At 40.3% G+C, this 15,473-nt stretch overlaps 1 protein-coding gene across 4 annotated transcripts; it reads left to right on the forward strand.

Moving 5' to 3' along the window:
- Positions 1–3,299: 3,299 nt before the first annotated feature.
- On the forward strand, positions 3,300–14,727 carry LOC112218566 (arrestin domain-containing protein 4). Of its 4 annotated transcripts, none has more exons than XM_024379456.2 (9): positions 5,444–6,049; positions 6,176–6,473; positions 11,740–11,809; positions 12,001–12,148; positions 12,459–12,561; positions 12,703–12,956; positions 13,184–13,346; positions 13,519–13,673; positions 13,791–14,727. In XM_024379456.2, the coding sequence occupies exons 2-9, from the start codon at positions 6,188–6,190 to the stop codon at positions 13,815–13,817; spliced, it is 1,206 nt and encodes a 401-aa protein (XP_024235224.1). In that variant the 5' UTR covers positions 5,444–6,049; positions 6,176–6,187; the 3' UTR covers positions 13,818–14,727. The 4 variants fall into 4 exon arrangements, with proteins under 4 accessions (XP_042157464.1, XP_024235224.1, XP_024235225.1 ...); XM_024379454.2 differs by having other exon boundaries at positions 5,801–6,049; positions 12,703–12,959; XM_042301530.1 differs by lacking the exons at positions 5,444–6,049; positions 6,176–6,473 and adding an exon at positions 3,300–3,451 and having other exon boundaries at positions 12,684–12,959.
- The last annotated feature ends 746 nt before the right edge of the window (positions 14,728–15,473 follow it).

Raw genomic sequence — 15,473 nt, forward strand, 5'->3', positions numbered from 1 at the left:
CTGCCTTGGAGTATGTTTCTATCCAAGCATCGCTACCTTTCAACTACACATTTTAACCTTATAAGATTCAATGCATTGGCCAAACAAGAACAGCGAATAGAGATCATACTAGCCTAGAGACAGTATGGCACATAGCATGGTAGTGATAGAATGACATATTGCTACTATTCTGTAATACTACTCCTGTAGGATAGGACCTAGGCTCACTAGTACATTTTCCTTTTTCCTTTCAAGACATCTTAGAATAATAGCCTGATTCTGAGTTTACTGTAGGCAATACTTTTATAGTAACAAAAACATAAATCATGCTTCAATGTATCATCTACAAACTCCATAATCTATTAATGTAATATAGGCTAGGACTATAGTAATATAATAGTACATTACATTATATATCTTTATTGTAGATGAACCTATATGTATTTGCAGATTTAGATCTTTATTTACTTTTATAGTAATAAAAACGTATTGCACAAGCTTAATTGGCAGTAGGCTATACTACACATACAGTGGGGAGAACAAGTATTTGATACACTGCCGATTTTCCTTACAAAGCATGTAGAGGTCTGTAATTTTTATCAAGGGTACACTTCAACTGTGAGAGACGGAATCTAAAACAAAAATCCAGAAAATCACATTGTATGATTTTTAAGTAATTAATTTGCATTTTATTGCATGCAATAAGTGTTTGATCACCTACCAACCAGTAAGAATTCCGGCTCTCACAGACCTGTTAGTTTTTCTTCAAGAAGCCCGCCTGTTCTACACTCATTACCTGTATTAACTGCACCTGTTTGAACTCGTTACCTGTATAAAAGACACCTGTCCACACACTCAATCAAACAGACTCCAACCTCTACACAATGGCCAAGACCAGACAGCTGTGTAAGGACATCAGGGATAAAATTGTAGACCTGCACAAGGCTGGGATGGGCTACAGGACAATAGGCAAGCAGCTTGGTGAGAAGGCAACAACTGTTGGCGCAATTATAAAAAAAATGGAAGAAGTTCAAGATGACGGTCAATCACCCTCGGTCTGGGGCTCCATGCAAGATCTCACCTCGTGGGGCATCAATGATCATGGGGAAGGTGAGGGATCAGCCCAGAACTACACGGCAGGACCTGGTCAATGACCTGAAGAGAGCTGGGACCACAGTCTCAAAGGAAACCATTAGTAATACACTACACCGTCATGGATTAAAATCCTGCAGCGCACGCAAGGTCCCCCTGCTCAAGCCAGCGCATGTCCAGGCCCATCTGAAGTTTGCCAATGACCATCTGGATGTTCCAGAGGAGGAATGGGAGAAGTACATGTGGTCTGATGAGACAAAAATAGAGCTTTTTGGTCTAAACTTGTCACGCCCTGGTCAAAGTATTTTGTGTTTATCTTCATGTATTGGGTCAGGCCAGGGTGTGGCATGGGGTTTTTGTATTGTGGTGTGTTTTGTCTTGGGGTTTTGGTGTTGGTATTGGGATTGTAGCTTAGTGGGGTATCTAGCAAAGTCTATGGCTGTCTGGAGTGGTTCTCAATCAGAGGCAGGTGTTTATCGTTGTCTCTGATTGGGAACCATATTTAGGCAGCCATATTCTTTGAGTTTGTCGTGGGTGATTGTCCTTAGTGTCCTTGTTCCTGTCTGTGTTAGGTTACACAAGTATAGGCTGTTTCGGTTTTCGTTACGTTTATTGTTTTTGTAGTGTTTGTATTTAGATTTGTGTTACGTTTGTTTATTAAATTATGGATCGCAATCTACACGCTGCATTTTGGTCCGACTCTCCTTCACACCTAGAAAACCGTTACAAAACTCCACTTGCTGTGTTCGGAGGAAGAAGAAGAATTCAACCCAAAGAACACCATCCCAACCGTGAAGCATGGAGATGGAAACATCAGTCTTTGGGGATGCTTTTCTGCAAAGGGGACAGGACGACTGCACCGTATTGAAGGGAGGATGGATGGGGCCATGTATCGCGAGATCTTGGCCAACAACCTCCTTCCCTCAGTAAGAGCATTGAAGATTGGTCGTGGCTGGATCTTCCAGCATGACAACAACCCGAAACACACAGCCAGGGCAACTAAGGAATGGCTCCGTAAGAAGCATCAAGGTCCTGGAGTGGCCTAGCCAGTCTCCAGACCTGAACCCAATAGAAAATATTTGGAGGGAGCTGAAAGTCCGTATTACCCAGTGACAGCCCTGGAACCTGAAGGATCTGGAGAAGGTCTGTATGGAGGAGTGGGCCAAAATCCCTGCTACAGTGTGTGCAAACCTGGTCTAGAACTACAGGAAACATATGATCTCTGTAATTGCAAACAAAGGTTTCTATACCAAATATTAAGTTCTGCTTTTCAGATGTATCAAATACTTATTGCATGCAATAAAATGCTAAATAATTGCTTAAAAATCATACAATGTGATTTTCTGGATTTTTGTTTTAGATACCATCTCTCTCAGTTGAAGTGTTCCTATGATAAAAGTTACAGACCTCTACATGCTTTGTATGTAGGAAACACTGCCGATTTTGCAGGTTATCAAATACTTGTTCTCCCCACTGTATATTTAGAATGTGCATGCAATCATTTTACACCATAAAGGAATATAAAATGAATCACTTAAGGATTTCTTGTTTCTTCCTCCTCTCCATCTCTTATCTATGGAAACATTTATTATTGGGAGTGAGAGTAGCACTGACTGTCCACATGGATAATACAACATAACATAGAGCTCACCAGCTTCTAGTCATAAAACAAATGTCTACCTCTTTTCAGCCATTCCTATGGGGGAAATGAATGGGGAAAGAATGTGGTTTTGGGATAAACACTGAAAATAAGGGGACACTTTTCACACCACTTCGAAACAATCATTTTCGTAGCAGGTTAGAACATTTTCGCTAACCCTAATACTTTTCCTAACCTCAGTCTCCTAACCTGCTGGGTTAATTCTCCTAACCTGCTGCATAAGTTCTCCTAACCTGCTGTGAAAAAGAGTGTTTCCCAAAAGCAAGTACTTAGGAGATCTTATACATTTTGTTCTATGAAATAATCAGTCAGCTTTGTGCTTGTTTTGATTACATAAATGCTTCAAAATCCACAAAAAGTGAAATTAGCTGATGAAGATTAACTTATAGAACAAAATGTATAAGATCTCCTAAGCCTGTTTACCACAAACCTTATTTTCAGTGTTTACCCCCCCCAAAAAATATTTCCCCATAGGCTTTGGCCAAGTTAGTGGGCGAGTTTGAATGGTAAGCCAAAAGTAGACGGAAGTCGACAAAGTTGGGGGAGGTACATATGCACCAACAGCAAGTCGGACAACTGCTGTTTCTAGGAAAAGCGACAATGGCAGACATGGATTTCGCCATTGTTGTTGCAGATTAAATGGATGCTATCGAGTTTCCAATTCTCCTACACAAAGCTGAACAAGATCAAAATGGTCCAAGGAATTAATATCCTGATAAGGTAATTGGATACCGGCCCAAGCTCTTTCTAGCATTCACAAGACTTGTTTTGTATTTTTGTGATGTTTTTCTCAAAATATAACCAGGTATTGAGTTCATGGGCTACTAGAATGAGAACATAGGTGTTTTTGCAGCATATGGGATATTCTCTGTTGTTTCCCATTACATCATGCCACTATTATTTTTGATCGTGCAAAATGGAATTGTAATAGATGTGATTAAATGGAGTCCACAAAGATTCTTACCGTATGGTAATTTATTGCATGTCAGCATCACTACAGCCTGGATTGTATTTATTTAATGCTCAACCTCTATGTTGCTTTTGTCAGTAAGCATGTAAAGAACATAATTTGATTCAATCACAGGAAGGACAAAACACTCACTGCACAGAAAAGGATTAGATTATACATGTACATTAGTTCACATAAATTACTGGGTAAACAATATGAAATGTATTAGCCTACATATACATCAGTTCACATAAATGACTGAGTAAACAACATGCCAAGCAATATGCCAAGCAGTCAAATGCACTTGATATTTACCCCGAGTCTGGGGTACATGCTCAGACTAAGCCTTTAACATTGCCAGTGTAGAAATCCCCTACAATAACCCATGTGTAGCCTACAATATGTATTCAATTTTATTCACACTTGATAGACAATCAACACATGTGAATTTGTTTGGTGATAACAATATTACAGACCAGACAAATGTTATGCTATAACATAGGACACAGCATTACAACAACATCTAGATAAATACATTAGCTATATTGTCGCAAGTAGGATATTTCACGTATTTAATTTAGAAATGTGGATAACATGTAGGCCTATATAATTAGATTGAAAGGATAAAGATGAATTTAAGCTCTAAATAGTCATCCATCCAAAACAATAAACATGCATTGATAATAACCCATGCTAGTTGGCGACATTAAGCATTTTTGTGAATGTAGTGCCTTTTGCTTCCAAAACAACTGGTTGTCTTCCACAATGCCTTGGTTCTGACTTCAAGTTGCAGTTGGTGAGGAGGAATTGCAGAAATTTCAAAAGTTCATGACCTTTGATCACATGGTTGTTGTAAAGGTCATGCAGTTGACATATAGTCACAGAGTTTCTAAACACGGAGGAGCAAAATCACGAGACTTCCAGGAACACTTGTGAAACAGACCAAGCAGACTATGGGTATGAAAAATCTATTAGAGAAGTGAAAATGTTTACTAAGTTGTACATTTTCATTAAATCTAAAGGCACAACCTAGAATCAAGCCAATGTCTTCCGTAGTTATTACGCCAACAACATGAAAGTGACAAAATTACACATTTTTGTCAAAAACAACTTTATATTGAAGGAGTGTCTGATTTGAGGATTTGCACATGCACAATTCAGACCATCAGACCAGATGACTCTCTGCCCATGAATTTAGCTGCCAACGTTGCCATGACACCGCCTACAAGTGTGATTGGGGATTTCTATTGGAGAAGCACACTGGAGGCTGGTAGGAAGGAGCTATAAGAAGTCGGCTCATTGTAATGGCTGGAATTAAATAAACGGAATGCATCAAACATATGGAAACCACGTTTTTCACTGGACTCCATCAATTCCATTCCAGCCATTATAATGAGCCCGTACTCCTATAGCTCCTCCCACCAGCATCCACTGGAGCAGCTTCTGCCCATCTTCATACTGTACTGTCTCTGATGTAGTCGCAAGTCGGACGATTGGTATACCCACAATGCAACACACGGGCGAAACCGGTGAGGGAGGCGCAGCCTGCTAAAATCAGACAGTATTCTGCATTGCAGTCATGTTGTCAACAGCGTGATGCGTCATTCAGAAACATACAATATCTATTTTTCATAAAATATATCTTCGAATGTTCAAACTAGTTTTCCGTTTTTATCAAAAGCAATCACTTTTGCATATGTGAAAACAGAGTATCCTAAACATTACGCCACGTGCATAACCTACCTCACTTTTTTGTGACTCAGGATGAAGCCCGGTTCCAAAACGAATGCAATCACTTATCACACGTTGCAAACTACGCCCACCTTGGCGCTAAAGACAGAATCGAATCTCCTCATGACTCAACTGTTCACGCCTACTGGCTTGTCCCCCATTGGACCAATGTAATGTATCATGCGTGATGGTAAATATCGCACTTTCTTGGCTGTGTACAGTCCGTCATCACAGTGAAAATTCTGTCCAATGGTAGAGCCTACACGTTCCAAAGTCAAACCCAATTATTGCGTATAACGGGGTGTAACCATTAGTCCAAAACGGGAGTTTCTATTGGAGAAATTCAGACAGGTCCCTCCCCGTTTCGTTCTGTTTGCTTCCGTTTAAGAATGTTTTTCAACAGAATCCGCGTAATGAATACGCCCCTGAGCTCTCTGGGTGTAGCTAAATCATTCGCTCTGCAACCCCGCTTTCTCTGGACAGCGTGGGAAATTGGCCCAATTACTGTAATGTAAAAACAATGATCATGTCAATTGTGTTTGACCTATTCTATTGAATGTTTCTCATGAAATGTGTTACTAGCTGGTCCATTGCCAAATTCGAGTTTGACGTTCCCATATCGAATCCCAGGACAACAGGTAAATTTAAGATTTTCATATTTCTAGTCTAGTCGATAGGCAATCTATTCTAGTGAGAAAGTTAGAGCTTCTGATCATCATCATTATAGACTTATGTATAAAACCACCTGTCTCCTTTTACATAAGTAACGTCCAACGATGGCTGACAAAGTGAAGGTATTCTGTATCATGTTCAACAATGAAGACAAGCGTGAATACAGTCCTGGTGAAGTTCTCTCTGGACACGTTGTGGTCGAGGTGTCGACGGGTGTGTCGGTACAAATCAAAGCTGTCAAAATATCGACCAGAGGATGTGCCCAGGTCTGTTGGGGTGAAGGGACTCGAAAAGCATCATCACCGAGCAGTGCTGTTATAGCAAACACATCATCTCAGTGTGAGCAGGTGGAATACTTCTGCATATCTCAAACTCTCAAAGAAACATCAGGTACTCATCTGATTTTGAAACCTGGTCTCAGAGCATTTCGTATTATTCTGTACGTGAATTTGAACACTTCATTTAGTGTGATATTTTTCGTATGGTATGTATTAATTTGTGGACGTCCATAATCCATTTTGTATGATATGTTAAGAATTTGCTAAATGTATAATATGTCATGAATTCCAATTTGCTGCTGCTAACGTTAGCTAGCTGGCTAACGTTAGCTAGGCTGGGGGTTCGGGTTAGGTTAAATGGGAAGGGTTAGCTAAAAGGATTGTGGTTAGGGGAAGGGTTAGCTGGCATGCTAAGTAGTTGTAAGTAGCTAAAAAGTTGCTAAAGTTGTCTGATGAAATTCGAACATGCAACCTTTGGGTTGCTAGACATTCACTAGACTTTGAAATTGTGTTTTATTTTACATTGGATAAAAGTAGAGACTCCGAGCTACAAAATGGTATATTATACACTGCCGTTGAGCAACAATGAGAATGTAATTCTGCTTTGAAAGTTGATAAACTTGTAACCCCAGTTTCTTTTTCTTTTCTTTGTTGTTGAGAAAATGGCCCTGACATGTTTTTGGTAGACCTACTGGATAGCTCTTCTTTGTCTACACCTATTCAGCATCATTCACATCCTCTTAAGGCTTAGCCCCACCCATCTCTTTACAATAAAGAAAAACTCCAGGTAAAAATACACTTTATCTAGTTCTTTACCTATATCCTAATCTGACCTATTCTGAAAGTGTCCAGATAAAAATACTGTATAAATACTTTATAATTATTAGATTACGTTTACCCAAATCAAATGTATTTATATAGCCCTTCTTACATCAGCTGATATCTCAAAGTGCTGTACAGAAACCCAGCCTAAAACCCCAAACAGCAAGCAATGCAGGTGTAGAAGCACGGTGGCTAGGAAAAACTCCCTCAAAGGCCAAAACCTAGGAAGAAACCTGGAGAGGAACCAGGCTATGAGGGGCGGCCAGTCCTCTTCTGGCTGTGCCGGGTGGCTATTATAACAGAACATGGCCAAGATGTTAAAATGTTCATAAATGACCAGCATGGTCAAATAATAATAATCACAGTAGTTGTCGAGGGTGCAACAAGTCAGCACCACCTCAGGAGTAAATGTCAGTTGGCTTTTCATAGCCAATAATTGAGAGTATCTCTACCGCTCCTGCTGTCTCTAGAGAGTTGAAAATAGCTGGTCTGGGACAGGTAGCACATCTGGTGAACAGGTCAGGGTTCCATAGCCGCAGGCAGAACAGTTGAAACTGGAGCAGCAACACAGCCAGGTGGACTGGGGACAGCAAGGAGTCATCATGCCAGGTAGTCCTGAGGCAAGGTCCTAGGGCTCAGGTCCTCTGAGAGAAGGAGAGCGAGAGAATTAGAGAGAGCATACTTAAATTCCCACCGGATAAGACAGGAGAAGTACTTCAGATATAACAGACTGACCCTAGCCCCCCGACACAAACTACTGCAGCATAAATATTGGAGGCTGAGACAGGAGGGGTCCGGAGACACTGTGGACCCATCCGATGAGACCCTCAGACAGGGCCAAACAGGCAGGATATAACCCCACCCACTTTGCCAAAGCACAGCCCCCACACCACTAGAGGGATATCTTCAACCACCAACTTACCATCCTGAGACAAGGCCGAGTATAGCCCACAAATATCTCTGCCACGGCACAACCTAGGGGGGGCGCCAACCCAGACAGGAAGATCACATCAGTGACTCAACCCACTCAAGTGACGCACCCCTCCTAGGGACGGCATGGAACAGCACCAGCAAGCCAGTGACTCAGCCCCTGTAATAGGGTTAGAGGCAGAGAATCCCAGTGGAGAGAGGGGAACTGGCCAGGCAGAGACAGCAAGGGTGTTTTTTTTGCTCCAGAGCCTTTCCGTTCACCTTCACACTCCTGTGCCAGACTACACTCAATCATATGACCCACTGAAGAGATGAGTCTTCTGTAAAGACTTAAAGGTTGAGACCGAGTCTGCGTCTCTCACATGGGTAGGCAGATCATTCCATAAAATGGAGCTCTATAGGAGAAAGCCCTGTCTCCAGCTATTTGCTTAGACATTCTAGTGACAATTAGGAGGCCTGCGTCTTGTGACCGTAGCGTACGTGTAGGTATGTACGGCAGGACCAAATCGGAAAGATGGGTAGGAGCAAGCCCATGTAATGCTTTGTAGGTTCGCAGTAAAACCTTGAAATCAGCCATTGCCTTAACAGAAAGCCCGTGTAGGGAGGCTAGCACTGGAGTAATATGATAAAAAATGTTGGTTCTAATCAGGATTCTTGCAGCCGTATTTAGCACTAACTGAAGTTTATTTAGTGCTTTATCCGGGTAGCTGGAAAGTAGAGCATTGCAGTAGTCTAACCTAGAAGTAACAAAAGCATGGATTAATTTTTCTGCATCATTTTTGGACAGAAAGTTTCAGATTTTTGCAATGTTAAGTAGATGGAAAAAAGCTGTCCTTGAAACAGTCTTGACATGTTTGTCAAAAGAGAGATCAGGGTCCAGAGTAACGCCGAAGTCCTTCACAGTTTTATTTGAGATGACTGTACAACCCTCAAGATTAATTGTCAGATTCAACAGAAGATCTCTTTGTTTCTTGGGACCTAGAACAAGCATCTCTGTTTTGTCTGAGTTTAGAAGTAGAAAGTTTGCAGCCATCCACTTCCTTATGTCTGAAACACAGGCTTCTAGCGAGGGCAATTTTGGGGCTTCACCGTGTTTCATTGAAATGTACAGCTGTGTGTCATCCGTGTAACAGTATAAACTTTACGTCCATCCCCTCGCCCCGACCTGGGCGTGAACCAGGGACGCTCTGCACACACCAACAGTCACCCTCAAAGCATCATTACCCATTGATTTGATTTGATTTGCTCCACAAAAGCCACGGCCCTTGCAGAGCAAGGGGAACCACTACTTCAAGGTCTCAGAGCAAGTGACGTCACCGATTGAAATGCCACTAGCGCGCACCACGGCTAACTAGCTAACCATTTCACATCGGCTACATCCGCATAGCGTTGAAAGTTAACTTTATATTTTCAAATGACATCCCCAAGAGGTAAAATATATAGTGGTCCTAAAACGGAACCTTGAGGAACACTGAAATTTACAGTTGATTTTTCAGAGGACAAACCATTCAGAGACAAACTGATATCTTTTCGACAGATAAGATCTAAACCAGGCAAGAACTTGTCCGTGTAGACCAATTTGGGTTTCCAATCTCTCCAAAAAATGTGGTGAATGATGGTATCAAAAGCAGCACTAAGGTCTAGGAGCACGAGGACAGATTCAGAGCCTCGGTCTGACGCCATTAAAATATAATTTACCACCTTCACAAGTGCAGTCTCAGTGCTATGATGGGGTCTAAAACCAGACTGAAGCATTTCGTATACATTGTTTGTCTTCAGAAAGTTGCTGCGCAACAGCTTTTTCAAAATTTTTTGAGAGGAATGGAAGATTCGATATAGGCCGATAGTTTTTAAAATATTGTCTGGGTCAAGGTTTGGCTTTTTCAAGAGAGGCTTTATTACTGCCACTTTTAGTGAATTTGGTACACATCCGGTGGATAGAGAGCCGTTTATTATGTTCAACATAGGAGAGCCAAGCACAGGAAGCAGCTCTTTCAGTAGTTTAGTTGGAATAGGGCCACTAGCGCGTATGCAGCTTGAAGGTTTAGAGGCCATGATTATTTTCATCATTGTATCAAGAGATATAGTACTAAAACACTTGAGTGTCTCTCTTGATCCCAGGTCCTGGCATAGTTGTGCAGACTCAGGACAACTGAGCTTTGGAGGAATACGCAGATTTAAAGAGGAGTCCGTAATTTGCTTTCTTATGATCATGATCTTTTCCTCAAAGAAGTTCAAGTTCACCCAGACACTTATCTAAATGTATGGGTCATGTGAAATAAATACTATAACCCCCTCCCCCCACACACACAGACATCTAGCTAAGTGGATGGGTCACTATTGTCTGGACATGTACATGTGTTCATTAAATACAATAGGTGGCCATAATTACCCCCAGACACACCTGGCTAACTTGATGGGTCATGTAATCATTCTCTTGCAAAGTGGTAATTTTTTTGGACATGTAGCTAGCTAGCTAAACATTTTAGCATAATCCCAATCCATAGCTACAGTACAAACGGATTGTCATAGCTAGCCACTATGCATGAAATGCTGGAGTATGAATCTGCAGGTAGCTAAACGCTAACCAACTAGGTGCAATGTTAGCTAGCTAGCTAACATTAGGCTATAACTAGCAATTTCTAATCGATTTCTGAAATATAATTAATATTTTTACACAGATCATACACATAAATGTATCTAGCGAGCCAGCAAACAAATGTACGCTAACTAGCAAACAGTAAGCTTTAACTTGCAATAAAAATGACTTTCTGACAAAATTAGAAACGTATAATCTGAAAAAGTAGCAAGACTCGTACCCGTATGTATACATGGATGAACGCTTCACGGCAGCGTGTCTTTTCCGTTAGGTTTGTAGCTAGCTACAGCTTGTTGTGTTGAGTAACTCTGGTTTACACTGACCTTGTGCAGAAAAGTAGTCCATCAAAACTTTTTCCCACTGAACTTTGTTGATAGCGCCTGCTATATTCTGGGCAGCAATGTTGAGAGCAGTAGCAGCACTTTTGCAGATCTCTATGGCTAACGTTATATCTTTAAAAAAATCAGCAAGGATTATCTACACATACTGACCAGCTCATGTTATAGACAGAAGCATGCTTCATGGCAGACCAATCCGAACTCATCTGTCCAAACTATCCATTATCTCAGCCAATCATGCTAGGGGAAAGGTTCCTGTCTTTTTCCGTGGCTAAACCAACTAGGCTTGTAATTTTACCATTGTTTCTGTATTTACAGATTGCATAGTTGTTTGTTAATAAGGCATATGAAAGCTAACATGCTAAGTAGTTGCAAAGAACAAATAAATAATAGTTGAAAAGTTGCTAAAGTTGTCCATGCTGAGATTTGAAGACGCAACCTTTGAGTTGCTAGACGTTCACGTTATACAGCTACCCATCCATCCATCCACCCTCTTTAGATTACTATGTTATATCTAGTCTGAGACCAGGCTGGATTTTGATGTAACAAAGAATTTTATCAGGGCTGTAATGTACACTACCTTTAGGAAGTTATGGAATCGCTAGACCTTTAGCAGACCCTATGCTTTCCAGTCAGTGATTATAATAAGATTGTTGTAAAATATTTGACTGAATTGTCTTTTGTTTCAGATGGTGAGGAATTCATCAGTCTTGATGAAGGGCATTATGAGTTCCCCTTTCATGTGGAGCTCACTCAAACGTGAGTGAGAACTTTTCAGGCGGTATAGGAAATTATGCAATCAAAGCTTGATTTGCCTCATGATGATGTCTGGCTACTGTATTAACTGCAACAGCTAATGGAGACTTTCATTGTACACTTTTCAGCATGCCTGAATTAATTAGGCTTTTTTGTCAAATGAATAATGAGTGACATTCCATAATGTCTTCCAGGCCCCTTGTTACCTCTTTTAAGGGGAAGTATGGGAGTGTTTGCTATGAGGTGACAGCTGTATTACAGAGGCCCTTGAATCAAGATCAAACTGTCAACAGAGAATTCTCTGTTATCAGCCATGTTGATGTCAATTCCCCATGGTTACTGGTGAGTGATAAGTCTTCAAAATAGATTGCATTGGCACGTCAGTTTTTGTGTGTTTTGTCCTACTGTATGTTTTTAACCATTTTGGAAGGATGGTCAGTTTGGTTTTCATACATGCAACACATTGGCTCTCAACCATCTTGCTGTCTATTAAAACATAGATGACATCTTTCAGATTTTCAAGTCTGACTGTGGGAACTTCTTTTAAATGTTGTTGGTGTATCCGACAGTAACCACAAAACATTTAGCAAAAAGTTAAGTGAAAGTAGCATTCTTGGAAATCTCCCTTGACTCATTTGTCATTATTTTGCAGTCCTCTGTGTCTACAAACAACAAGAAGATGATTGGCTGTTGGATTTTTACCTCAGGCCCCATCTCTCTGAATGTCAATATCAACAGAAGGGGCTACTGTAACGGTAAAAAAATTTCTAAAGTTAGTTTTTCATCATTCATGTTATAATGAATGAAGATGTGCTGTCTCTAATAACAACAGTTAAATTATAGGGCAATGTCCTCAAGATTCATCTTTTTCCTCAAGATTCATTTCTTCATTCTAGGAGAGTCAATCCCCATCTATGCTGTGATTGAGAACTTTTCTTCTCGACTCATCGTGCCTAAAGCAGCTATCTACCAAATACAGACCTTCATGGCAAATGGCAAAACAAAAAGTCATACAAAGTTGGTTGCCAGTGTGAGGGGTAACCACATTCCATCAGGCTGCACGGACACCTGGAATGGAAAAACACTGAAGATCCCACTTGTCTCTGCCTCAATTTTCAACTCTTCAGTCATCAGAGTAGAATATTCCCTGGTAGTGAGTGCCCTTTTCTATGGATACTTTGTTACTCTAATCTATTAAATTGTTAAAGTGTGGTAAATAATGCCATTGTATACTACGTTGTGTTGTTATATCATCTGCATGTTTTTTCCCTTGATGTGTGTATGCTACAGTAAGTAATAGGTAAATAAGGTGATTTCAACTAAGTCAGCATTCAGATGGTATAATGTATGCCTGCTTATTTCCTTTCCTATGTGAAGGTCATGGCACAGATACCAGGTGCTAAGAAACTCAAGGTGGAGCTTCCCATTGTGATCGGCAGTATACCATACAATGGCCTTGAAAGCAGAAGCTCCAGCTTGAGCAGTCACTTCAGCATGGACATGAGCTGGCTCGCACTGGCGCTTCCTGAAGTGCCTGAAGGTAAGGAGAGGCATTACAAAAATGCTCTCACACACACACATATGAACATATATGAACTCCCGTTTATTGTCATGGTCTACCTTCATGTATTTGTGTTGAAGCTTTCACCAACACAGTTTTGAGTAGACACAAAGTTGATTCTGACGTTGTTTACCTTCTGGTTAATCCCCAGCCCCCCCCAACTATGCAGATGTGGTGTCTGAGGAAGAGTTTGAACTGCACAGCCCCTCTTACTCTCAGTCCGAGGAGTTAGAGAGACAGCTTGGTGGACCAGCCTTTGTTTACATCCAGGAGTTCAGGTTCCAGCCTCCACCACTGTACTCTGAGGTGAGTTCTCACATTTGGTGTCTCACATTGTTAACTAAACATTTGACTTATTCTGAGTAGTGCTTCAGGCTAAATGTTACGTTTCTGCTTTCTAACAACGGTCTTCATTCATAACAGGTGAATTCCCACCCAGTCCATAGTTAGGCTAAATGTTGAGCCTCTTCATCATCTGTTAAAGAACCAAAGTGATGCCTTCAAATTGCAATGTTGCACAATATTTATATTGTGGTGGAAAGAGTGTAATATAGAGTGATCAAGTCGTGAACTAATTAAACTTTGGATTTAAAGCAGATTAACAGTATTTTTTTTAATGATTATATACTAGGCTGTGTTGAGAAATGGAGCCTACTCTTTACATGACTGTTATTAGAAATGGAATTACTGCACAGCACATTGTTGTAGCAGGTAGGTGCAACATAATATAAGATAAAACACCTTATCTACTGTATATAATGTAAAGCACTTTGAAAGCTACTGAAACAGATTTTGTTGTTGAAATCTACAATAGATTTATTCCTGTATGTCGTGAATCCTTTCCTGTTCAGGGTGTATAATATAACATGGCCATTATTTTTGATACATTGTAACTAAAACGTTGAAAATGTCTGAGCAGAAAGAGTAATATGCTTTAATAGTTCAAAAGTTACGCAAAGGTATTAATTCCAGGTGGATATTTTGACCTTGGAGTTGTTCCTTCTCAGAATATATTGCCTTATCTGAAATGTAACTGATGTTGAGTTTACATTGTTGGTTTTGAATTGTGAGTGCCTAGGGAAAACCTTGGATCATGCAGTGTTGTGAATGTTTATCAGGTACAGACGTATGTATATATATGTTAGTTATCATGTTGCTATTTACCAGTTTATCTATTGAAATGTATACTTTTGCAGGATGAATACAAAGACATATTACCATACTACTGTATGTGTTAGATTGTATCAGAATGGCATGTTGCTATTCCATACATCAGTCAATCTGAACCCAGTGGGTTTCTGTTAAACTTTAATTTTTGTAATTTTACAAAAAGTTTGAATTAAAATCATTTGAAAATGTTTATTGTTCACTTTAATTTCTTCCTCTATCAAAAACACAACGTTTGATGTTTAACTTAAACTTAATCTGCATTGTCATTAGTTTAAACAGTTAAACATTACCATCCACAAGCTAACCAGTGAATGCGCAAGTGTATTGTGAAATACAAACAAGGTTGAAAATGCACTTAGTACTTCAAGCACAGTTCTATCCCTGACTAGTTATGAACAAGAATAAGAGGCTGTTATTCAGATTCCCGACCCAACATTTTTGATGGGGTTCCAGATTATTTATTTGTGACGTTAGTGGTCAGCTGCCTCCCAGCAGCACAGAGTAAACAGGACAGCCACAAGGGACACAGATCAGCCTTGTAAACAGCCATGTAAATCACTGAGCAACGTGGGGAAACACAACACAGATATCCATCTCACCTGTCAGAGGGAAGCTACGCTACATAAACACAATATGTAAAGTGTTGGTCCCATGTTTCTTGGCTGAAATAAATAAAATAAATCCTTGAAATGTTCCATATGAACAAAAAGCTTAATTCTCTCAAATGTTGTGCACACAGTTGTTCACAACCCTTTAAGTGAGCATTTATCCTTTGCCAAAATAATCAATCCACCTGACAATTGTGGCATATCAATAAGCTGATTAAACAGCATGATCATTACACAGGTGGACCTTGTGCTGGGAGAATAAAAGGCCGCTTTGAAATGTGCAATTTTGTCATAAAACACAATGTCACAGATGTCTCAAGTTTTGAGT

This window comes from Oncorhynchus tshawytscha, linkage group LG19, assembly GCF_018296145.1.
Source record: "Oncorhynchus tshawytscha isolate Ot180627B linkage group LG19, Otsh_v2.0, whole genome shotgun sequence".
NCBI lineage: Eukaryota > Metazoa > Chordata > Actinopteri > Salmoniformes > Salmonidae > Oncorhynchus > Oncorhynchus tshawytscha.

Coding starts and splice junctions, on each gene's coding strand:
- LOC112218566 (XM_024379454.2), top strand. CDS start 6,188: ATGGCTGACAAAGTGAAGGTATTCTGTATCATGTTCAACAATGAAGAC. Junction 12,562..12,702: donor CAGAAGGGGCTACTGTAACG/GTAAAAAAATTT, acceptor TCTTCATTCTAG/GAGAGTCAATCCCCATCTAT. Junction 12,960..13,183: donor GAGTAGAATATTCCCTGGTA/GTGAGTGCCCTT, acceptor TCCTATGTGAAG/GTCATGGCACAGATACCAGG.